We start from the raw sequence: 24,400 nt of genomic DNA, 5'->3' as shown, positions 1-24,400 counted from the left end.
TTATTTAAAAATAGGATTTACCCTATTTTATTCCTACAGATGTCCAGGGCTGTGATACTTGCAAAATGATGGTCCCTGTCCCATCGCAGGACCTCAGCCATAAACCCCAAATTACCCAAACATGCCAGCATTTGCTCGCTGCGACATGTTCTCCTCCCATCTCCTTTTGGGGTTCAGCGTCTCTGTCGCAGATGGCCAGATCTCTGCATGCCGCTGCACTCCAGCCCTGCAGCAACCCCTCCAAGTCTCTGGCATCACCTTAAGCCTCATCAAAAGGTTCATCCCAGAAACCCCTGCAGCGTTTTCACTGCAGGAGGGCAGTGGCAAGATTCAGCAGCCTCCCATGTTCCTGAAGAGCAATTGCTGTCTATTTATGCCTCCAGAAAATGTATTTTTTAATGGGGGATTCATTAAAGCCTGAAGAGAGCCAACCTAAGAGGCATCTGGAAGCAACTAAAATTAAAATACCTAAAATTAGCCTCGTCAGCAGCGAATCCTCCCTCTGATCTAGATGCCGAGGCGCACATGACCCAGGCGTGCCTTTCTCATTTTCTCTTCCCGCTGCCATCCCATTCCTGAGCCGCCGGGCACGGCCACAGCAGCCCACGCGCCCACCCACAACCCCGGAGAAAATAGCATCCCTCCATTGGGTTTGCTGGGGTCCCTCCCTCGGTTCAAAAATTAGCCTCCAAGTTTACATTTTGGGACTGTCCCACCTCAGAGATGGCTAAAAAATACGAAGTTCCCCCATTGCCACAGGAACCGTTTGGGATGGGGACTCCTAGACATTGGTCTGTCCTGGGGGACCAAATCCCAGCAGCTGATGACACCGGGCCACATTTATTTTCAAGGTGTCTTATTTCCTTCCCAGCTCCTCTGCCGTACAAAAAAGCCCCTTTTGGGTGAGGTGCTCAGGCACACGCTTTCCTGATGTTTAAATCTTATTAGTGCATGAGATTAATTGAAATGACAGCACTGCTGGGCTGGTGTGATTCCCTTGGTGCTGCTTTCCTCTCTGATAAATCCTGCATAGAAAGGCTTATCGTGTTTAGCATCTCTGGGCAACACCCGTGGCTGTTAAAAGGTGGGTGCTGTGGAAGGGATGCACTCCTGCCGGACCCCCCCATGTTGTTGCAGGGTCTCCCCGAGCTTGTGGAGGCAAAGCCCCCAGAAGGAGGAATAAAACCATGGCTGCCTTGCCACCTGCTTCTTCTCAGAGGCAGGAGCATTTACCATTGCCCTCTTTCTCATAAAAAGGAGATGCCAAATTTCCTGGGGTGCTAAAGCACCCCAAAATAAGAAATTAAGGCGTTTTCAAAGACAGGGTTGAAACAGCAACATGAGCCTCCCAGGGATTTTTGATGTCGAAATCACCACCAGCCTGCAGCTGCTGCTGCTCCACCGTAACGTCCCCTCTGCCCCCGCACCCCCTCCCAGCTGGGCTGCCAGTGCTGGTTTGGGCACCAGATTCAGGCAATGCAGGACAGGATGCTGCATCCAGGATCCAGGCGTCTTCATATTCACTGGTAGAGGATGAAACCACTCTGGGAGTGTTTCCATGTGGAAATGTGCTGCACATCATTTTCCTTCCTTCCTTCCTCTTTTTCTCTTTTCCCTTTCCTTTCCTTTCCTTTCCTTTCCTTTCCTTTCCTTTCCTTTCCTTTCCTTTCCTTTCCTTTCCTTTCCTTTCCTTTCCTTTCCTTTCCTTTCCTTTCCTTTCCTTTCCTTTCCTTTCCTTTCCTTTCCTTTCCTTTCCTTTCCTTTCCTTTCCTTTCCTTGTTTTCTTTTCCTTTCATTTAGTTTAGTTTTGTTTCTTTTTGTTTCTTTCCTTCTCTCTTCTCTTCTCTTCTCTTCTCTTTCACAGAATCATAGGTTGGAAAAGACCTTTAAGATCACTGAGTCCAACTGTAAACCTAGCACTGCCAAGTCCACCACTAAACCATGTCCCTAAGCACCACATCTACACATCTTTTAAATACCTCCAGGGATGGTGACTCCACCACTTCCCTGGACATCCTGTTCCAATGCTTGACAACCTTTTTAGTGAAGAAATGTTTCTAAATATCCAATATACATCTCTACTGGCTCAACTCCAGGCCGTTTCCTCTTGTCCTATTGCTTGCTACTTGTTTCCCTTCCTTCTTCCTTCCTTCCTTCCTTCCTTCCTTCCTTCTTTCCTCTCTTCCTCTCATTCCTCTCTTCTTCTCATTCCTCTCTCTCTCCTCTTCTGATGCTTTTCTCCACCCAGGTTCCATGTCCGTCTGTCCGTCCGTGCATGCACCTCCCATTTGGGCAGGAGCGCTGCAGGCAGTATGAAGGATGTGCTGTCTGGCAGCAGTGGGGCACAGATATTTTTCCTGACTTGATTAAGGAGAGAATTTCCTACCTGTGGGCATCATCCTGAGCCCTTCCCCACCATCCCCAGTATGTGAGAAGTTTGTGGTGGTGGGAGGTGTCAAGCTGGTAGCTCAGTGGAAGTATTTGCCCTAGTGTTTTGTAAATATTATGGTCAATGGGAAAAACAAGCCCTCCCATGAAGATTTTGTTTGTAAATTTGACAGCCTAGGGAGGAAACCCATGCAGAAAGAGGAGGACATGGTTAATACTGCCTGGCCAGGCTCACGGGCGCAGCTCAGAGGGTGAGGGATAGTTATAACAGGCTAATATTTCTATATTATTATTAATTAAATATTATTAATATTAATTATATTGAATACTATCAATTATATTAAATATTATTATTAATTAAAAATTATATAGTATTTCTATTTCATTGCTAATTCAGCCTGTGCTGTGCTACAGCAGTGGCAGCTCTGCTTGCTGCAGGTCTGGAGCCAGCAACTGTTCTGGACCCCGCAGAATTACCTGCTCAAGAGACACATTTCTCATGAGATAATCCCTTCGTTTCTTAAAGTGACTTGTTATCGGAAATGCATGGAAATGCTCAGCCCGATATGCCAGGGTGGAGGAGGGGTAAAAGCAAGAGAAAGCAGTTCAGTTCATATACTAGTAAAGAACTTGCAGTTTAGGTGATCACACCTGAAAAATCAAATTTTCTGCATTTCTGCAGTGACAGAAGAGCTCCCTTCTTCTTGTGCTGGGTGTGTAGATCTCTTGGAACATTTTTCAGTGCCGAGGGCACCTCCGTCACCCATCTGCTCCAGGTACTCGAGCAGGAGGCCCCTCTGGCATCTGAAGTGTTTGCCCGGAGGGAGGGAATTACCTCTTGCAGAAATAAAACTGGGAAGATTCAATAGGGTATGGCAGAAACGGCCAAGGGCTTGCAGCTCCCGCAGACCCTATAGACGGCTACCTTAGCCCCTGGACATTTTACACCGGTGCCCTAAACCTATACATAGGTACCTCAGACCCTGCATATAGACCCCTCAAACCCTGTGTATAGACCATTTCAGGCCCGGTTTATATAGGCTCTTCAGACCCTAAAAACACATACCCCTGCGACGCCTTTCAGGACTTATGTATAAGCCCCTGAGCCCTTACATACAAGCCCCTCAGGACCTATAGCTCTGCTCCTCATACCCTACACATAAGCCTCTCAGGACCTCTACCTATGTGCCCTGAGACCCTATACACAGACCCTTCAGAACTTACATACACAAGCCCCTGAGACCCTTCCCGGGGCCCTTCCACGACACCGACAGACGCCTCAGACCCCCCCCAACACCGGCACCCGAGCGCCACAGAGGCCCCGCCCCGCCCGGCTCCAGGCCCCGCCCCGCCGGCACCAGACCCCGCCCCGGTCCCCGCCCCGTCCGCCCAGACCCCGCCCAGACCCCGCCCCCTCCCGGCGTGTCACCGCCCGCGGAAGCGCGGCGGCGGCGGCGGCGGCCGGCGGGGCTGAGGTGAGCGCGGTCGGGGCGGGGAGAGCGGGGGGGGGTCCTGTTCGTTTCTCCGCTTGGGCCGGCCCGGTCCTTCCTTTCCTTCCTCGCGCCCCGGCGGGAGCGGGCTGTGGGCACGTAGGCGGGTGCTCAGCGTGAAACGGGCTGAGAGGGGGCGGCCCGGGCCTCGGAGCTGGGGGAGGACAAGGCCTCGGAGCTGAGGGAGAGCTGCTGCCCGGGGAAACCGGGCTTTCCGGGGCTCGGGGTGCCGTGCTACGGCTTCTCCATTCTGCAGTAATACTATAATTTCTTCCTTGCGAAATATGCTTCAGGGGTTGTGCCTCCACGACGGCGTTCAGCTTTTCCTGCTGGGAAAGCAGGAGGAGAAGGAAGGATCGATCCCCCTCGGCGTGCCTGGGCCGAGGGGGGCCTGCGAGGAGTGTTTTTGGGGAGCTCTCGGGCGGGGCAAGGAGTTGAGTCTCGGCTCCCCCGTTTTGGTTTATTTTTGTTGTTGTAGGGGCTGGCTGGTGGCGTTGCCAAGGCTGGGTGAATTATTGCTGCGCGTTATAGCTAATGTAAAAGCAATTTTTTTTAATAGCGGTTCGTTAACCAGCTTTAACTTCAACTGTATTTGATGTGCAGTTTGTCTTTGGGAAAACCTTTAGGGTGAATTTGGGTTAATAAACTGCTGAGAGTATAGAAAGGCCTGATCTTTATCACAACATGATTTATGTATAGTGTATTTGTCTTTAGTTTAATGAGCTGCATGGGAAAGATAGTAAATCTGAGTGTTTAGTGGGGCCTACTGACTAGGGGTGGGAAGGTCAAGCAAGGCAGGGCTTTTTGAGGCTTTCTCCTCTAGAAACTGGAGTGCCAGCTCAGACTTCAGTTAAAGTAAAGGCCTGGCTGGCTCTTCCTTTTCATCAGTGGCGTGACCATTTTTCCCCTCCTGGCTTTATTTGGCGGGCAGTCTGAGATGCAATTACTGAGGTCGATATGTGTGAGCGCTAATATGCAGAGCATGATTGCCAGGAGGTAAATTGTGTGCAGCATGTTTCTGGCAGCAAAGAGTTATAATCTTTATTGTGTTTCTTTCTTGTTGATAGAACACAGCCCTGCAATTGCTGAGAAATAATTCCCAGTGTTCTTCATGACTGCTTGACCTGCAAGCTGAGGGTGAAGACACTTGAGCTACAAGTGAGGATGGTATTGCTGCCTGCAGGGGCGTGCAACTCATAGCATGCTGTGGCCCTGCTCTCAGGTTTAATTCTGCTGAACTAATCATCTGACTGATATTTACCCTTAAATCTGCCCTGCTTGGAATTTTTCTTGTTCTGAAGCATTCACCCAGGATATTTCCTACAGCTGTAGCAAAATGGGTTGCCTTTTTGCAATTTGATAAGTTGTGCTGACTTTTCTGTTGGAACGCTCAGGTAGTGTGTCCTGTGATTTGGTAGGAGGAGTGAAGCAGGCATGGTATGAGCTGTGGAAAAAGTCTGTTGCCTGGACCTTCCTGTCAACCCAACCTCAGCTGTCCACTTTCATAAAATATTGAAAAAACCCAAGAAAAACCCAATGCAACTCACTATTTCTATGCACTCAGTAAAAATGTATTTGAACATAGGGAGGGATCTTAAAAATAAAATTATACAAGCAACCAAAACTAACTAAAGATGCTTAAACTGTGTGTGCTTGTCCATCTGGAGCAGCAAAGAGTTTCTTGGCCAGCCTGGGGTGCAAGGAAATGTGTTCTAGTGTTATCACTGCCTGCTTCTCTGGGACTCTGGAGTGGGTTGTGGTGGCCAGCACTTTGAGGCAGCAGCTTCTTTAGCCCATGTAGCTGCTGCCAGAAGAGAGCATGGAGGGTTCTGTGGCTTATAACCATCCTCTTAAATTTTCTGGTGTTCAGTGGTATGTTAGAAAGAGTATAAGGCATGTATTTGGCAGTGTATCATAAGTTCATGTAGCCTCAGTTCGTTGTTTGCTCGTGGAAATGGCTTGTTCTCCAAATGACCCGTTTTCTGCAGAAACTTTTGTGGTATTCATTATGCTTCCTGAACTAAAGAAATTGAAATTTTATGATCTGGAGGAAAAAGAATGGTGTGCCTTGCTTAGACGATTAATGTCTGCCTACTGGGGGCTCTCCGGAGCTCCCTGTGCCTTACTAGTCTTCGTGTAACTTCTCTGTATAGGTTCCTGTTGTGCCTCTCAGGCTGAGAAGTCAGGTTCCCGGGTAAGCTCGCAGTAGTGTTTTCAGAGGAGAGATTGTACTCTTGTCCTCAGGCAGTTTAACAGGACAAACTGCAAGACTTGCAAATCATTTGAAGTCTCAGAAGGGCTTTGAAACAGTGTCCCATAAGCATTACACTTTTCAGGTGATATTTGAGGGAGTCATCAGTCATTTTTAAATCCAGAATGTGGAAACAACCATTTTTGCATTTCTTCAGCAAAGTAAGAGTTCTGTAGCAGTCATGTTAGGTTTATTATAAAAACACGTTGCTGTGTGCTGTTCCTTTTGCTGCAGTAACGGTTCTTGAAATGGACTGAGCTGGGACATAGAAATACTTGTTTTATTCTTCCCAAGTTGCCAGAGGCCTTGCTGGTGCACAGTATTTTAACAGTATTCAGTGCAGTAGAGCTGAGGATGCTTGTGCACAATAACAAAAAACCTTATTTGTTAATTTTCCAGGTGCTGTGTGTTCCTGCTGGGACATTGCAGGGGTGTTAGTGAAAAAGTGTTCAGTATAGATGTGACTTTGGGTGTGATGATGCTGTTTGAGATAATTCAGTAGGAAACAGTTACCCAGGGTTGTTGAGTATTGTAGCTAGCGTTATATGCCTTTGAGAAGGATGTTTTTACTTTTTTTAAAGCAGAACAGTTTTAAGAAAGGTGTGTTGCAAATGGTATGGCTCTCTCTTAATGAGGAGGATGGCTATGTATCTTTAGGGTGAGGTGTTTGACACTTTTAGTAAGAAACGCAAGGACTCCTAGTAAAATCTGAGACGAAATGCACTTTGTCTGCCTAAGCACATACCATCCAAAAGTCTTTGGCAGGCTTGCCCCTGAGTGAAAGATTTAAGATACTATAAAACAGAAAAAATAGACAGCTTGACTGTTGAGATCATGCTTTGTTTTACTGTGGCTTCCGTAGCGTTATCCGAAAAGTCCTTGGCTAGTAAATTCTGGGTTATCTTTGTCTGCTACCTTGTCTGTGAGTGCAGTGACTACTTTTTTTTTCCCCAGAGAAACCTGCCACGGGATTTCCTTTCATGCATTCTAGATTTAACCTCTGTCGAGAGCAGCTTTTAATTGCAGTCCCCCCATTGCTTGTTGCTGGCGGTACCATGGCGTGAAGAGATCCTCTTGTCTGGGCTGGCACTACTGTGGATGTGGGGTAGGAAAAGGTAGAGCGGACCAAAGTGCTGATCCTTGTAACTGGGAATTTTGTGCTTGGGCCGGCACAAGGAGGGAATGTGCAGCTTGGGGCAGGCCAGCTGCTTGTGCTCGTTTATAATAGCAGTGAATGTGTGGTCTTAAATGCATTGCATAAACAGCCTTTGATTCATGACAGGGTTTCCTTTCTGTCCCTGCAGCCTGTGGCAACTTGTCACCCTTCCTCCACCCCCACAACAAAACAAATCAGTGGCTTAAAGTAATTGTTCTCTGGTTGTGTTTTTTAAATAGAAAATAGTTGGCTTCTCTGGGGTGGTGTTTTTTCTTTTAAGTCACCAGGGTCTCTCAAGCTTAAATTCTTGAGATTTTCTGTTACTGTCAGAGTTTATAGCTCTTTGAAATGAAACCCAGGAATCTCTTGTAGACGGCAAGAAAGAAGATCGTGGTTTGATATGAGCAATGCTGCAGCTGACCTGTGCTTGAAATAGGAGACCTGTGAATCCTTGTGGCTTCATAATTTGCAGTGTGTCAGTCCATGATGCAGACAAAGCCAGTGTATGACAGCATTGCAATCAGACCCAGTATCTGTATAGACTAGCTGTGTTATGTACCACCACTTTAACATCTGTGTTTTCATTAGTTTGATGCAAACTTTCCATCTTTGGCATTTTTGCTTCAAGAGCTAGAGGAGTAGTTGTATTTTTTTTTTTCACTAAAATCTTAGCTATGATAAAACCACAAGGAAGATCTGCAAGAACTGATGCCTGCCTTATGCCAGTCAGTGTTAAAGAATACAGGAGGATTGTCACTGTATTAGATGTGCTGTGTGTGTGCACCAGGCTTGCTGTCCATTGGAATTGCCCAGGAGTTTGATGCCCCCACCCTTCTAACACTGATATGAGGAGGTGGGGTTTTTTAACACCTCTTCTTACAGTCTTGAACTATGGCTTTTATCATGTGCTCTTAAGGTTGCTGTTTCCATTAATATAATCCCCTTCTTTTCTGTTGGCTGAACTTTTGGTGGACTGCAAAGTAAAACTCCTCCATCCGCTGATGGATATTTTGCTTTTTGGTTTCATGGCTGCAGGGAGGGAGGTGGTTGGTGTTAGTGGTCAGAGACTGTGATTCTACTGTTCCTCTGCTTGGTGGGGTGTTTGCTCCAGATCAGCACATGAGCATACGTGTGCAATCCGCCTGGGCACCCTGGATGGAGCCAAGTATTTGTTGCCGGCTTTTTCATGCTGAAAGTGAACTCCTCAGGTCGTGTTCTAAAATCACAAGGCACTAGCCAGGCTTATCCGTATTCTTTATTCTCTCTGAAGATCAAGCTAATCTAATAATGTGTTGCTGGAAAAGCAACTGCAACGGTTCGGACTTACTTTTCCTTTTTTGGGGGGAACTAGTGCTCTTCTCCTGAGTTCCCAGTAGATGAAATGCAGATGCTGTAACTTTGTTTATTTCAGTAAGATTTTTATTTAAAATTTCTTTGGATATGTGCCATCAAAGTGTGGCTCTTGGGCAGGAAAGGCATTTTTCTAAAGAAGCAAGTGGCCGTGGCTGGATTAGATGATGTTTCTGTTTAAAAGACAGAACAGGAAAGGGGGAAATTACCATATGGTGATACTCAAATTCAAGTTCTCCGTGGGTTCACAAATCTTCTTCCTCCTTGTTGGAGAGAAAAAGAGGTACAGACTTCACCATGTCAAATTCTGAGGTGATCCGCTGTCTGTGTACCTCCAAAAAGAAATTTGTGTTTTTCTGGAGCTGGATGTATATCTGCAGATAATTTAAGCCTGTTGAATTGTCACCTTCACAGCCTAGTGAGGCTTTTGCTTTCTCCTCGGACTACTTATATTTTTCTCTTCCAGCATTATTTTCTTGTGAAACACATGTTTGTTCAGTAAGAATTAACACCAGTTTTCTTGGAGCCAAGTAAGCCATAAACACCTCTTAAATCTGCTTTAACTGCTGTGGGATTTTTTTGTTTGTTATTGTAAGGTACACTCAGGTAGGTGGCCATTGGCTGGAGAAAGGGCAGGAGCTTCAAGGACGGTCTTTCAATTTGATGCGAAAGTTAGGAATTCTCAGAAAAAGCACATCCCATTGACACACATTATGCAAGGCAAGTTAAATGGCTTGGGCCATTAAGCAGCCGTTTTCTTGCTGGCCATTACTTTCTACAGAAAAAGGCAGAAGCGTTATGTTTTCTACTCCTCTGCCAACAGTTCTCTGACAAACCTTTGCTCCTCAAATTGGTGTCATTTTCTCCTCCTGCAAAAATGTCTCTGCTCTGGTGTGCCAGCTCATGTGGCTGGTTTGCAAAGACAGCCTGATTATTTGGGAATAGTTATTGGAAAAAGAAAATTTCACATTGAACTGATTAAGGTAAAAGTAGCTCATGAAACAGGGTCATTATCTTTAATAAAGGATGAGAAGTTTTTTGTTTAGTTTTTGTTTTTACAGCTTTATTAGTTAACTCTGGCTTCTCTGGAGATGCTACTAAGGAGTTTGTCAGTGCTGGGCTTTACTGTAATGTTTTCTAGGTGGAAAAGCCCAAGCAATAAGCTGCATTTTGTGGGGAGGAGGGGAAAAGAAAACTTTAACCAGGAAAAAGCAGCATTTAGGATTAATTTCTGTGAGGTATTATAGTTGCCCCTTAAAAACTTACTGTGCATTGCTTGAGACTGACTGTCTGAAGTAGCAAGCAAATATCCTTGCTGAAGGCACTATTTTCACTGCCGCAGCAACAGATGTAACCAGCTTATTTTGTTTGGGTACACTCATTTTTCATGTGTTTCTCAAAAGCTGCAGTTTGTGGTGACTGCATCAACTCACAAGTCCCCTAGTGACTCAGCTAGCAGGTAAGATTTGGGGTTGCTGTTGAGCTTGCCAAGTGATGTTTCTGCCATTTTAATTGTCACCAAAGACTTTATCCTAAGTAGACTTTAAATGTTCGAGGGTGGGCAAAGATCTTTCCCCAGTGAAACACTCCTGCCTCCCTTTCAAGGGAAGACCAAGACCAAGCTAGCTACTGACGTACACTCTTATAAATAATTCGGTTGCAATTACTAATAATGCTTTATTAAGGCTAAATCAAAAGTCTTGTGTGTGTCTTCACAATGCATTGTCTTTTCTACTTAGCACTGAAGATCAGTAAAATTATTTTCAGTCTTGTTGGTTTTAATCTAGGCTGTGTGCAGCAGCGTTTGGGGTTCGTGACTCTTCTTTGGCCAGTCTGCTTGAGTCTAAGGCGAAGCTCCTGGGGCAGCAGACTTGGCAGAGGTCAGCATGGGAGACTTGAACAGCCCAAGGAGAGGTGGTTATTTCTTCTGTACAGTACTTGCTATCTCAGGATGATCTGCAGTTCCTAGGAAACTATTTGTTTGCAAGCAGTGAGAACCCAGGTGTAGGTTTGTGGAGCTTAAAAATAGGGGAGGGATTAGAGCAACTGAAGAGAGAGTAGGAGAAACCTACTTTTCCTTAATTTAAATATAGCTAATAGTAAGGATGTTTGCATTAAACTGAGGAGAACAACACCTGTGTGTGAAAGTGGTAGTTTAACAAGTTGGATTCCAACTAGCCATGGTTTTGCTGTTTTATTTTCACTTTGTGTCTTATGATGCTAAATGATCAATTTGGCACAATAAAGCAACTTGTGAGATAAGGATGGCATAAATAATGGAGTCTTAATGGATATCATCCCGGTAAATCATTATACTGAATAAGCCACATTAATGGTGAGGTGATTACAGAATGCCAAAACATGTTGGTAGGCAATATTAGACTGAATTTTAAAGCATATTATGAAATGCAATAGTATGACTTTAATAGCAGCTGCATTCAAAGCAGAATGAAGGTTAATACAAAATTCTGCCTATTTGAGGGATGGCCCTGATCATCCCCAAGGGGAGGACGAGTGATGGTTGGGTATAGTTACAGAGCTGTAGTGTTGGGAAGTGCTTTTTCAGGGCTGAGGATTTTACGAAGAGGTGAACCCTTACTGCAGTGGCAGTTAAAAAGAAATTGCAAGACTATGGTTTAGGTTTCTGCTGAAGACCTAGCAGCATGTTATTGACTAATGCTTCATAGACTCTCCATCAGTTTAAATTGTGCTCTGAAACAAATGTGGTTCCCTTCTCTAGCAAAATGAATGTGATCAAATATTGCCCCAATCTCATACCTGAGAAGAAATTACTTTTGCTGCTAGATTTCATTTTCATTCTCAAAACTGATTTATGCGTCTTGGTGAGCTAATAACTTAAGTAATGTGAGTAATTCTTTATCTGAAAATTGCACTGGGTAAGGTGAAAATTTGGAGTTACAGGAGGGGGAAAGAGCAGGAGCGGCTCTGTCTCTTTTGGGGATGGGGGAAGGAGTGGATCCAGATGCCTCAGTAGTTGGAGTCCACCTCTGGGCACCCTTTCTATGAATTACCCTCGTACAAATCTCTCTCACTGGTTCCAGTTTGTAAATGGAAAGTATGGAGGACTGGGGGGAGGAGAAGTCAAAATTAATAACTTAATTTTGGTGGGGGCAGGTTTGAGGCTAAGAGGTTTTTTTGCCCGGTTTATATATTTAAGATTATTTTAAGTATCTCTATATCAGTGTTTATGGTGAAACTTCTGTCCCAATTGCTTTGCCCTTTCCTTTGTGTCTTGACTTTTCCTTTCCATTGGATTTACTTGTGCCATCGAGGCCAGCTTCAACGTCAAAAAGCTGCTCTAAGTGTGTTTCATCTTAAAAACTGAAGCTGTTCTGGATTGCCAAAAAGGACTACAAAAAGTTCAGTGCTGTGGGGTACCCAAGAGTGAAGTCCCTTTTTACCTGGGCTGGGTTGGGCTACTTTGTGCTTTCAGTCTTGAAGCCATCAGCTAATTAGGGTGCTGGGAAAAATGGGAGCAAGTCTTTTCGTTCTTTTCTTTTGGTATCTGAAAAAGGATGCAAGAGAGTGGGAATCTGCCAATTCTTATGTGCACCGAAAAAATTCAGGGCTGGGCTGCTGATGCTTTGGACATGGCAGGGGGGAGAAGCAGAGAGCCTGTCTGAATTTCTTTGCCAAACAGGTTAGCAGACAGAGGATTGTTGTTTGGGGAAATAAAATATCCACATCAAGCCAGAAGGTATATAGCTGTTGAAATAATTTTGCATTTCTTCTTTTAAAGCACTCTGGATGTCCTCAGTTTGAATAATGCCTGTTGTTTCTTGGATCAGAAGTGGTACTTTCCTAATGGGTTTGTGGATTTCCTGGATGTCAAAGACGCTAACACATTTAATGCTAAATTATAAATACATGAGGCTCTATGTTGTTCCATCCTGCCAGCTGCATGTACCCATAGAACAGGGCCCTGCGTGCTTACCTGATGGCCATGAGAGCTGCTGCAGCAGCTGGGGCAGAAACACAGCTTAAACCACGCAGCTGGGGCAGAGAATCGTGGTGCCAAAGTGGACAGAGAGAGACAGGTACCAGGATGGGCTGTCAGATCTCTTTTGGTGGGGGTTTGGGGTGACGTGGATTTTAAGTTGGGGTTTTTAGGGTTTTTTGAATGTTTGAGCTCTGAGGATTGGGTTTTGGTGGAGCAGCTCATATTTAATGGTGGAGCAGACAGTCAACAAAACTTTTGGTTTTAAACCTTCAAGTGTGTCGGTTGACTCTTCTGCTAAAAAAACCCCACAAACCTTTGTCTTGTGGCGTAAATAAAAGGCATGTCATTCTTTTCTGGAAAAAAACCCCAACTATTTCTTTTGTCCAAGGATATTATTGCAACCTCTGAAAGTAACTGTAGAGCTGTTCAGAGCAAGAATTTAAGATAAGAGTGTCTTATTTCTTAGAAACAAAAATACAATCTACAGATTCCTTGTAGCTGTAATGCTAGAACGTCACGATAACTTTTATGTTTGATCCTTATTTTCAGTATGTTGAAGTTAATGTTTTTTTTCGCTGAGCTACTTTGTTGTATTCTGTAAAAAAAAAAAATAATTTTATTGTATTAAGTCATGCAAGAATTGAGGTTTTTTCTTATTGTAGGCTGTAATCGCATCAGTTCTTGGGATTTTTATACTTTATCTCAGTTTTATTCCTTATCCTACTGCAGATCGTGGTGTTAAGCTTTTCATTGCTGAGTTAGGGCAAGATGCATATTTTAATCTTTTTAAAAGTGAGCACCAGCTTTCTCAAGTGATCTTGACTTAAATGCCTGGAGCTTTTAACAAAACATACCAAATATCATGGTGGTTTTGATTTAAAAAAAAAAAAAAAGGGGGGGGGAGAGAGAGATTGTAAAACTGCAGATGGAAAGCATGGAAAATTCAGCTTCTGAAGTGCCTTTTTTTTTTTTTCCTGAGATAAGGATACTCTTTATTTTAGGGTTATTATGGGAACTGCCTGCTTTCAGCTCTCTCGAGCAATTGCTACCAAGTGAGCACTGTCTGGGTGAATGTCCCAGCACCATCAAGGATGGAGATTATTTGGACAAAGTGGATAATCTAGTGTTTCTTAGGGCTCAGACAGAGCAAACATTTATGCAGTACTAAAGCCAACAATCTGAAATGTTGTAAAAATCTCTTCAAGCTCAGAAGTAAGCTCTGTGGGGCTTGATTTTCGTTTTGACTCATTAAATGATACTGGCAACACTTCCTTTATCCATTACATCTTATGCATATAAAGCTGTAATTAGGATGGGGAGCCCAAGTATGGGTGACATTAGCTTCTTAGTGAAAATTACACTTGCTGATTTTTTAATTTTTTTTTTTAAGTTGTTGTTGTTGTTGTTGTTGTTGTTCTCTGCATATGTAACAGAAATTCATCCCTGGAGATGAAATGGGAACATCAGGTTTGTGTAGGATAGAAATAATTTTAAATTTGAAATAAGAGCTGTTTTTCATAACAAAATCTTCTATTGTTCCAAGCTGGAGAAGATTGGAGAATAAGCGCTGTTGGCTGGCTGTATTCCATTAAAACTTTAATTTTAAGCCTATTTATTTTTAAAGGAATAAACAAAATGGTAATGCTGACTGCAAACTTGATTTGTAATATGTGCACAGATGAATATAAAATGGATGCTATTCAGATGCACTAGCTGGGAGCAGCAGAGTTCGTTGTATTTGCCCATAAACCAGGGTGGTGAGGGATAGACACCCTGTGGCTTTGCCCTGCCCAGCAAGAGCAGTATTGGTGCCTCTGTCCCACCCTGCCGTTGCCTGTTGGTGCTCCATCCCACCTCTTTTGTCCCAGGACCATGCAAAAACCTTAGATCTGATATGAAAAATCATCGATAAGGGATTTGTAATGATTTTTCATTATCTGTGCTTTCCTTCGCCTCGTCACGTATTTCTTGATTGTGCTGTGAAGTCTTCAGATGCACCTCTACCACTCTTGCCTTAAAAGATATTGAGCGCTGGCACTCAAAATTATCTGCTGAATATTTTATGTGCGTCTTCCCTCCCTCTTCCTCTCTTCCCCTCTCGAAGTTCGCATCACTGGTTCACATTATGAAATCCTGAGCTGCGTCTTGCTTTGATCGGTGGAAAAGGGCAGTAATATATTCAACTCTTTATAGCTGAAATGGGATGACACGCCACACATGTAAGGTGTGTTTGCACAAAACGGTCCCAAGATTCTCATTGTTGGAAGTTAATGGTTTAGCAGAATGGAGCGATGGCATCTTGTGTTGCAAATAGAAACCAATAGATGTGACTTTATTTTTATATTCTGTGGTTATTTGCTGGCTGGGAATAATTGAATAGAACAGCAAGAATGGGGAACAAAAGGAAAAAATTGGGCCACTGCCCCCCTGCTCTCCAATTCCAGTGTTTTTGCTGGCCTGGGGAATTCTTTTACCATTCTGTTCCCTATTTCTTTTTTTAAGGCTGACCCTGCAATTGGAAAATTGAATTTGCATCAGTTAGAAATAAAAATCTTTATTGCACTAAAAGATGCAGCACCTTTTCTTTTCAAAGGCAACATTTACCCTTCACCTTCAATTTTGTGAGCTAGTAAAAATTGCATTGTCTTCTCTAGCTGGTATGTATGATGAGGTGACATTTTTGTGGTTCAGATTTCTCTGTTATAATAATGTTTAGAACTCTAGCTCTGGCTTCCCATTTTTCTGTATACTGTTGTGTGTGTAACCGGGTATAGATTGTATTTTACGAATTTTGACACTTTGAAACTTGTCTTATACTTAGAGTTGAATATAAATGTTTTGCTCCAGGCCAGCTAAAAAAAGTGATTCAAGAACAGTAGGGTTTTCTTGGGGAAATTTAAAATGACTGGGTTGGGTGCTGTTTGGTAGGTTTGCTTGTTATTTGGTTTAATTTGCCTTTTAAAATCCAGCTGTGTCTTTCCCTCTGGCCAAATGGCTCTTATTTGCTGTAGCTGCTTCTAAGATCTACTTGCATCTTCTGTGCCTTGGAACTTGAGTGGGAGAGTGCAAATATTTCCTCTTAATGAAGTGTGCTGGGGAAGGGCTGAAGAGGAATTTGAATAATGCTATAAGAGCAGCTGAGTAGTTGGGATGTGACAGCAAGGTGTGTCAGCCAGGTCTATGCCAATATGTAATACTTGTAATTTGCTATTTATTAGGCAGGTTACGTGCCTATTTCAGAACAGCTAATAAACATCTGTGACAGTTTTGTTCTGTAACTTTTACTATTTTAGAAAAAATGTGAGCAAATCTCTGGTTGAGGGTCAGTGTGAGAGTCCGCAACTGGAAACGGTTTGTTGCTTTACTAATTGTTGTTCTTACTTGACAGGATGTTTCGCCTTCGATTTCTTCCCATTGCAGCAGGGCTGTCTGCTGTTTCGCGGCGTTACCATGGAATGTCATATCACCCGAGGACCAGGCGTAGGCTCGTGGTGGCGGCTTTCATAGGGACGACTGCAGCGACAGCAAGTGCCAGATTCCTTTGGCAGAGGTAATAGATATTTTTGGGTTTTTTTATTTTTTGCCTAAGACCTCATGCTGCTTTAGTCCTGTGGTAAGTACCTGCAGATGGGTTTAAGATCTGCGGGAGACTTTGTAAAGCATTATTGCTTGTTCTGCTTCTGCTGCATGGAAGAAATGGCTGTTGGTGACTCCCTGTGGAGCTTCTTTACTGCTGTGAGTAGTCAGAGATGTGAAAAAGCTCAGGGCTGAAGAGTTTTCCTCTGTAGCCGTCCTCACACAGGCTGTTTGCCCTTGGTGGGGTTTGCTGCCTGGCTTCCCCCTGTGTGGTGATGCTACATGGGTCTGTGGTGTTGTGCAAAGAGAAACTGGTTGAGTCAACCAAGTTGGGTGAAAACATCATGGTCTCAGCTTCTGGGAGGGCTGCTAGGACAGCATGCTTGGCCAGGGGATGTTGCTCTCATTTTCTTTGTGTTCTGCTGACTGCTTCATATATAAAACGTAGCAGGGGAGCAGAAGGGCACAGTCTGTCTTTTGGTGGCAAGTTAGCTGCGCACAGGATTTATGTGGTTTTTAAGGGCCAGAGTCTGAGCACACCTACTCCTGGGCTGTGAGATTCAAAGCTTGTTTCCGTAACTGTGGGGAGAAAGGGGATATTTGTGCTTGCCTGAGGTGACCCTCACTGAACCCTGGGCCTGTGCCACGCTTGAAATAAATGAAGGACTCCCTTCTCTTCCCTCAAAATATGGGAGCAGTGTGGCACCAGCAGTGTTGCTCCAGCTTGTTGCTGCAATTAGAGTCTGAAAATAAAGTCTTTGCTGAAAACCTGTCTTATTTTCATCCCAATATTTAGGGGATGTATTGCTGGCTCTCTGCTCGCCTGTGTTGTGGCTAGAAGGCTCTAGTTTTAATGCAGTGGGAGGAAGATGATGGTAATTGTTCTGGCTGTGCCTAGAGCTGTCAAACCCTGATATCTGCTAAAAGGAGTTGCTCAGGCTGAGGAAGAACACTGTGATCCTGCACAGTGTTGTCTTCTGCTGCATTTTGCTAATGATCTGCCCTTGTGTAGTGCCTCTTTATCCACAGGACCTGAATGCCTCTGTGGGGATGGCCAGGATAACACCCTTTTTCAGGCAGGGAAGGGAGCACATTTGTTTCCCACTTAAAACATCCTCAGCATGATAGCAAAGTAGGCAGGAGGACATCATGTCCTATGTAAAGCTGTCCCAAAGACACTGAGTTAATATCTCGCCTGCTTTTAAAAACAGCCAAATTGTCAGTTGTTAGCTTTGCCTTTTATCAGGAGGAAGGTGCTTCCTGCAAGCAAAGAGCTGCTAATGGTATGTGGTGTGCTAGGTCGGGGGTGTTTTCAGGGAGTGATTTTTGGCTCCTGGAGTACTTGGCTGTTCCTTGGAGGCCCCTGTGCACTGTGGCCAGGCTTGACCTTGCTCTGCTGAGAGCACTGATAGAAATCAGATAAAGGAGAGGGACAGCCTCTTTGGAGTAGCATGGTCTGTGATCTCCCTAGTCCTCATCAATCTGGAGAGACTGACTTGCTGTTACTATTTGGGTTTTTTCTTTCCTTGCTCTGTCTCCTTTGTCTTACATAAATTTGTGAAGCGCTACATAAAATTGTACAGACTTTGAAGTATTCTTTTCCTATATGAACGATGTAATAAATCCACGATGTCAGTAACTGTAAAATAGAAGTACATCCAGGCTTATGATATTAAATTAATTACTTGCCATACAGCTGTTGAATGAGAGGAACATGGTATGTGTGGTATAGAAAATACTTCATACTGACACCTGTAGAAGTTTTCAACAGTCTTTCAAATAGGCATTTTAGCACCATGTTTAAATGAGTGATGAGGAACTGCAAATTTCCTTTGTCTTTCACAATATATAAATTGGGTGATTAGTGGAGTTTAACCATAGGTGAATACAAAATGTTTGTGATGACTTCTTGGGTTATTCAGGTAGTTACATCCTGAGTTATTACAGTAAGTAGCAGTAAGTATAATGAATTAGTTATAAAACGTAAACATGTAATACATGTAGCCAGGACACAGGGATCAAATAAGCCAAGTGTCACTGAAAAAGTAATTTATAGACTACAGAGAGAAATGTCCATGTGCATCTGAGTATTTACACTTAGCAGTAAGCAATTTTGATATATTAAATGTTGCAGTGGTATTTAAATGGGAAGCAGGTTAGGGAGATCCTTTGTGTAACCAGTTCTGTTGGTGCAGTTAGTCTCTCTTAGGGATGACCTACGATGCTTGTTTACCTTTGGTTAGTGAAGCAACCATGCTTTTGTTGTGCTGTGAAACTCCTGTGCCACACAGTCTCTGAGGGGTCCAGCAGGTCCTAAGTGTGGCTCTCTTAGCATTGCAAAGAATTGCTGTCCCTTCGATGGCAGATGACTCTAATGAGGAATGTGTGCCTGCTAATATTCTGGTGAGACACTTCATTGCCCTTTGAGTAGGGAATGCAGTAATGGATGCTCTTCTGCAGGCTGTCAGTGAAGTTTTCTTTTAAGATGAGGGATGCCCTCCTCTTTGTTTTCTTAGAATTATTTTTCTCTGTGGTTAAGGCATTAAGAATGTAATAGGCTGAATCAAGAAGCAGTTGAAAATCTTATGCTTCTTGGGTGAGGTAAGTAGATGATGCAGTGTTAGAGTAAGAGCAGTAATAAAAGGAAAAAAATATCTGACTTGTATTTCTTTTTTGTTATCTGCATAAAGCCTTGTGTAAATGCCCCAATTCTTCTCTACTGCCATGTGGGGAGCAGTGATGCATCTCTCATCAGTACTTAACACCCCCACCCCCCCCCCAAACTTTGATTTCAAAACAAATTGCTTATACTTCTGATGATGGTGAACACTGCTAAAAGGGATTAATATGGTGGTACCTGTATGTGAACTTACCTTTTCCACTACTTAGCATAAAGAAAGACAGGACTTCTCAGGTGGTTTCTGCCTGTCACGTGCAGCCTGAAAGCAGTGTATTTCAGATTAATTCTGTACAATATGCTTTGAACAGCAGCAGAAGCCAGCGCTGGGATAAGGAAGCCCACACAAAGATAGAGGAGAAGTCAAGGATTGAAAAGATATATATAAAAAAACTCCAGCGATTGTATGATGCAAGATAGGAAAGATTTACTTTGTGTCTTCCTAAGATGGGAGGTGGGATCTTCATGTTTGATCTGCATCTGCGTGTAGCCTTCTGCATAGCCATCTGTTGCAGGCAAGTGTTGGTCTTCTTGCCTTCGCTGTCTTCCGGGAGTTCCTGCTGCCTGTTTGTGGTGGAATATATCTCATCTAAGTAATTAGATGACAGGAGTAGCTAATGCTGCTCTGTTCTGCTGTGGTGAAGAATACTTCAGGAATGCAAATAACTGAGCTTAGAAGACTAATGAAGTTTACCCTTTCTAAGCAATGACTTAAACTCTGAGGATTTCCAGCTGGCAACAGATGCAATTAAGTATCTGGGCATTGGTATAATGAACTAAATTAATTAATTGAAGTAAATCTTGGCACAGTCATTGGCTAATCTAAATGAGGCATTAATGTGTGAGAAGTACTGAACCTCACAGTTTGCAGCAAGCTTAATGTTTATAAAAAATATTCTGTTACTGATAGTCATGTAAAACTTGTATTCTGTATTTGTAGTTGCAAATATCCATTTGGAGTGTTATTAAATGGCCACGGATATGTTCTGTACGTCACAAACCTTCCTGGCTGAATCTGTGGGCAGTGGGCGTCTGAAAGCACTTAAATTGGTGTTTTGGTGCTGAAGCTTGTCACTCAATCAGCCTAGTATTGAATGAAACAAGGGAGCGAATGTACCTTTGGGGAGCACAGAAGGATCTCTGTAAGCAGAGTCTTACCAGTGCTCTTCCTGATTGACCGGAAATATTTAGTTATGCTTAATTTCTTCTGCAAGTGTATTAGCAATAAGAATAAAGGCAAGATGTCTGTGTTGCTCTGGAAGTTGCTTAACAACAAGATCCTTTGCTTACCAGCGTGTTTGTGTCCAATGCGGTACCCAGGCTTATTTTGCTGCATCCCCTTGGCCTTATTCTGTGCTCTTACTCCTTTTGCCCCATCCTGCATGTAAGTTGAAGCAATTAAGCTTGAGATAGCCATCTCCCAGCCCTGGTGGTATTTTCTCATTCTGTTACAAGCTCTTCTTTTTCAGGCTCCACTCCTCACCAGCAAGCTGAGCTGTTTAGGTGCTGGCTGCCAGTTCTGCAGATTTCATTCCCTCTTTACCACTTCTTCTTCTCTTCCTCCACCCTTTTGTCCTTTGGCCATCCTGTATCAAGTGCCCAGTTGCTTTACTGGAAGATCCTCTTTAGGAAAGACCCTTTGTCTTCCTTGCTCTGCTGACTTTCACTGCTTTTTGTTTGGCTTTTCTCCATCAGTGCTTCTGGAATTAATTTTGAAGCCTAGATCAGCCCTTAGCTAGCTCTGTTTAAGAGTGCATTGCTTTTTTGCATCAGTGTCTTAGGGGCTTTAGAGTAATTTGCTTAGAATATGTTTTTAATGGCAGAATTGCTGGAAACACCTTATGCCAGCTGAAACTGAGACTTTAAAAATCTTTCTTCTAGTAAAACAAAGGAAACCACATAAATCATGGTCAAGAGGGGAGAAACCTGTGTTATAGCTATAGATGTGTCAGGTACTACTTAACCTGATGTAGGAGAGGAAAGATGAAAAAATGTAGTTGTTTTTTTTTTTTATTTTGAGAGCTCTGCTCCATTTTTTTAATTCTTTGAGAGAGATGGCAGACTGAAGAGACTATCCTTGGGATTGCTGTGCTGAGGGTTTTCTCCTAAGGCTTGAAGACACATTGATCTATGTGTGGTGTCTTGGAAGAGCACTGTGTCCTTTCAGGTGGCTTTTGGCTTCATATTATTTTTACCCATGAGCATCAGAGGAAGGAAAGAATCTGATGCCAGGGAATGAGTCAAAGTCAAAACTGAAGTCAATTAGGAAAACCTCTCAACTGCCCTGGGGGAGAGTGACCTCAGCTGACCTGCAGAGCTTAAAGCACAGTTATAGCCCTAAGCCTGCAGAGCTCTGGAGTTTGATCAGTGCGTGTTCATAATATCTTAATTAAAAGTTGCATAGCAAATCAGAGCTGGGATTTGTGCAGAGAAGCCAGGTGGAAATGCAAGAAACCGATTCCTGAATCGTCTTGGTTGGCTGCAACTTTATGGGGACTACACTTCGAATTCTCTGTCTCTTAAAAGGATAAGCTTTCTTTGAACCCTGGGTCTTTAATGTCGCTGGAAATGGCACTTTTTAATCCTTTCATAAAAATACGGGTGCCCTCTGGTGGCCAAGTTCATGCCTGCTGCCTCCCCTTTGCACCAAATAACTAAAAATACCTGCTCACCTGGCCCTTATTCCTGAAAGTGCATTGGCTGTCCTCCAGTAGCTATCTGGAAAGCAACATCTCTCCAAGAGGCCATATCATTTGGGAGTGGAATAGGGGGAATAATTTCCTGGCTTAATAGAGGAAGTGCAGAAATTGTAAATATTGCTTAGTTTTGATTAGTTCCTGATTTGGAAGTGAAGTTCCAATGCAGTCATTAAATGTCACCCCTTTCTGGTCTAGTCTTGTCACGGCTGTCACTTTCTTATGACATTCAGTGTCCACTACCACCCGATGGCCCAGCTGCCTTCTGGGCTGTACTAAAGGTTGGATCTGTGGGGAAGAAGCAAGGGAGAAAACTAGGGATGAGCATCATGTTCATGAATTAACGCTTTAAAACAGAAGTTAGCCTAACCTTGGGGTTTTTTTATCACTTTTTGCTTTGGCAAACTTCTACGGCTTCAGCTGTCTCCTGCAGTTGGCTGTTGCTGAGACTTGCTGGTGGAAGCTATATGCTCTTTTTTGGGTTTTTTTTTGGTGTCTAGGCCACATATGGGATAATGTGTTATTGCTGCTCATGGGGCCAGCTGAAGAGACCAAAAGGCTTGTGAGGTTGAGGAGGCTTCATTTAATGTGATGCAGCTCATCTGTTTTCAGTCTGCCAAAATGACTGAGGGATTGCATGAGGTACTGGCTGGGAAGGGAATAATGCTATTAAATACTCTAGAGTTAATGTTAGAGCAGAAGAGGTTTTAATTGGTATTAATATAGATACAGCAGGGAACTGCTCCCTGCTCGACTTGCAGCTGAATTCATTGGGACTTCTGTCCCAAGAGCATGAGGCCAAATTATCAGAAGCATGCAGCTGTGTGAATGCATCCCAGCCTGGAGAGCAAAAAGCGGTGCCAGGAATGACCTTCTCTGGTCTTCCAGTTGTGAATAGCAGGATGGCTTGAAAGCTGTGATGTGTTAGCCCTGCCTCTGACTGACCTCCCGTGATGTTCCCCTGCTGTCTGCTTTTAGCTAAAGACCAGGTTTCATGGGAATTAAAGAATCTGAAGGGATGTTGTTTTGCCCCCAGGGGATCTTGTAGCCCACATACCTTTTCAATTTGTATGGAGTACATTTAACTTCCCATCTTTTCTGTTCCCTTATTTCTACAGGGCTTGCTTTCTTCTGAACTACAGTTGTGAGTTTTTTCATTTGTATTTTTTAGCATTTATGGCATCCTTCTCACCCTTGGGTATAAGCTTTGAATACCCAGTAAAACAATCTTCAGCAGTTGGTAGTTGTCATTCTAAGTCAGACTTACTTGTACCCGTTGATCTGGTTAATAATTTCAAACTGATAAAGCCAGGCTCATACAAATGCTCAAGTATTGTAAAAAATAGTAATAAAAAGGGGGAAAGAAAAGCTGTTCTGTGTTTGAGGGCACCTTAAAAAGCTTGTGGCATTGCAAACTTTGCTTTGCCTCCCTTATTCTTCCAACCTAAGATTCTTTTTCTTTTGAAAAGAAATGCTGGTGAATGACAGCAGTGAGCTTGCTGTCTTTTGGGGGGGACCAGGGATGCCAGCTGTGATCTTTCTGGGTTCAAGTGGTCATCCTACCTCTTATCTCTGCCAGCCTTATGGTTTTATTCAGTTACCTTGTCTTGCTGGACTGCCTGTGTGCCCAGGAGCAAATACAAGGGGAGCTGCAGCTGTGACTGCAAGCAACTGCCATTTTCTCAGGGGGAAAAAAAGGCTATTGAGCCTGTCAGCCTTCAAAGTACGGTTCGGATCCAGAGAAGTTCAAGTGAGCAGTGCATTTGGGAGGTAAGGAGCGTGAGTTTATGTCTCTCTGCTCAGTTCTTTCTATGCATGGCAGATGTAGCTGAGTCGCAGCTGCGTTCATCCGTCAGGGCTGCAGCTCAGGGGTGTGGTCCCATACCCCACTAGGGGTGAGCTCTGTTTGGAATGTAAGCAGTATCTCCTGGATTAAGAAATTAACAGATTTATAGTTTACGAGGATATTAGGATAATGTCAGTAGGATGCCTCCAGTGTGTGTCACTAGGTGCTGATGGCCTTCGTTGCAGCAGTTGTTTTCTTCTACAGGTTATCAGGGAGTCATCTCTAAGGAGCAACATGTTATTCCACATGATCCAAGTTAGCTGGTGAGACTAACCTAAAACTGTTCAGGTTCATCTTCAGAGCAGTCCCCTTCAAGGGGCTTGAAGCAGAGGTCCTCACGCTCTGGCCTGTCCATCTGCGCCCACGTGCTGGTGCCTAAACTGGGCTGCGGCAGAAGAGAGTGGGAGGGAGCGTGAGAAATCAGCTAGTCTGCTGCCAAGGCAGGGCTGTGTGCCTCCAAGCTAGTCCTGACAGGCAGCTGTCTCATCTATTTTTAGCAATTTGCTGGTGATGGAGAGCAGTGATGGTATAAATCCTCCCCGGCAGCTGATTCCAGTGTTCACCTGTCCTTAACATTAAATGCTTTCTGTGTATGTATACCTATGTATGCGCAGGTTTCTCCTTTCTCCAGTGTGTAAGTCTCTTCCCTTGTGATGTCCTTAAGCACATCCTGCATCTTGTCCTGTCCTCGCTGGATCAAGAGAACAGTCCTGCAGCAGCTGTTTTATATAAATTACAGTTATCTCATTCTCCTCTTTTCCATCTTATAGCAATGTGACTTATTTAGGTCAGTTTTTCCCACAGTGTGTTCTGGACCCTTAAACATTCCAGCTGCTCCCTGTCAGATCTCCTCCAGTTGGTCCAGCTCTTCCTTGGAGTGCACTGTCAGTAGCTGAAGGCACTTTCTGTGGGGATGTTCCTGCTGCTGGCTGGGATGGAAGGAAGGATGTGTGCATCTTGCGGACTACGCTGCTGTGTCCTTATGTTCTTGGACCTATTTTAGGCAGTG

General features: G+C 43.8%; 1 protein-coding gene across 6 annotated transcripts in view; it reads left to right on the top strand.

The window, feature by feature from the left end:
- Positions 1-3,798: 3,798 nt before the first annotated feature.
- The window catches only part of MICU1 (mitochondrial calcium uptake 1), a 107,698-nt gene continuing 87,096 nt past the window's right edge, over positions 3,799-24,400 (top strand). For 3 of the 6 annotated variants that reach the window (XM_075025418.1, XM_075025417.1, XM_075025413.1), the window contains exons 1-3: positions 3,799-3,863; positions 4,946-5,036; positions 15,985-16,146. In XM_075025418.1, coding sequence (XP_074881519.1) covers positions 15,986-16,146 — 161 coding nt within the window. In that variant the 5' untranslated portion in view covers positions 3,799-3,863; positions 4,946-5,036; position 15,985. Of the gene's footprint in view, positions 3,864-4,945; positions 5,046-5,081; positions 5,101-15,984; positions 16,147-24,400 lie in introns of those variants that run through there. The other 3 variants (XM_075025415.1, XM_075025414.1, XM_075025416.1) reach the window with 3 other exon arrangements.

Source organism: Buteo buteo, chromosome 4, assembly GCF_964188355.1.
Source record: "Buteo buteo chromosome 4, bButBut1.hap1.1, whole genome shotgun sequence".
Classification (NCBI taxonomy): Eukaryota; Metazoa; Chordata; class Aves; order Accipitriformes; family Accipitridae; genus Buteo; species Buteo buteo.
Note: the sequence above shows the minus strand (reverse complement) of the source record. Positions and strands in the feature narration are given on the sequence as shown.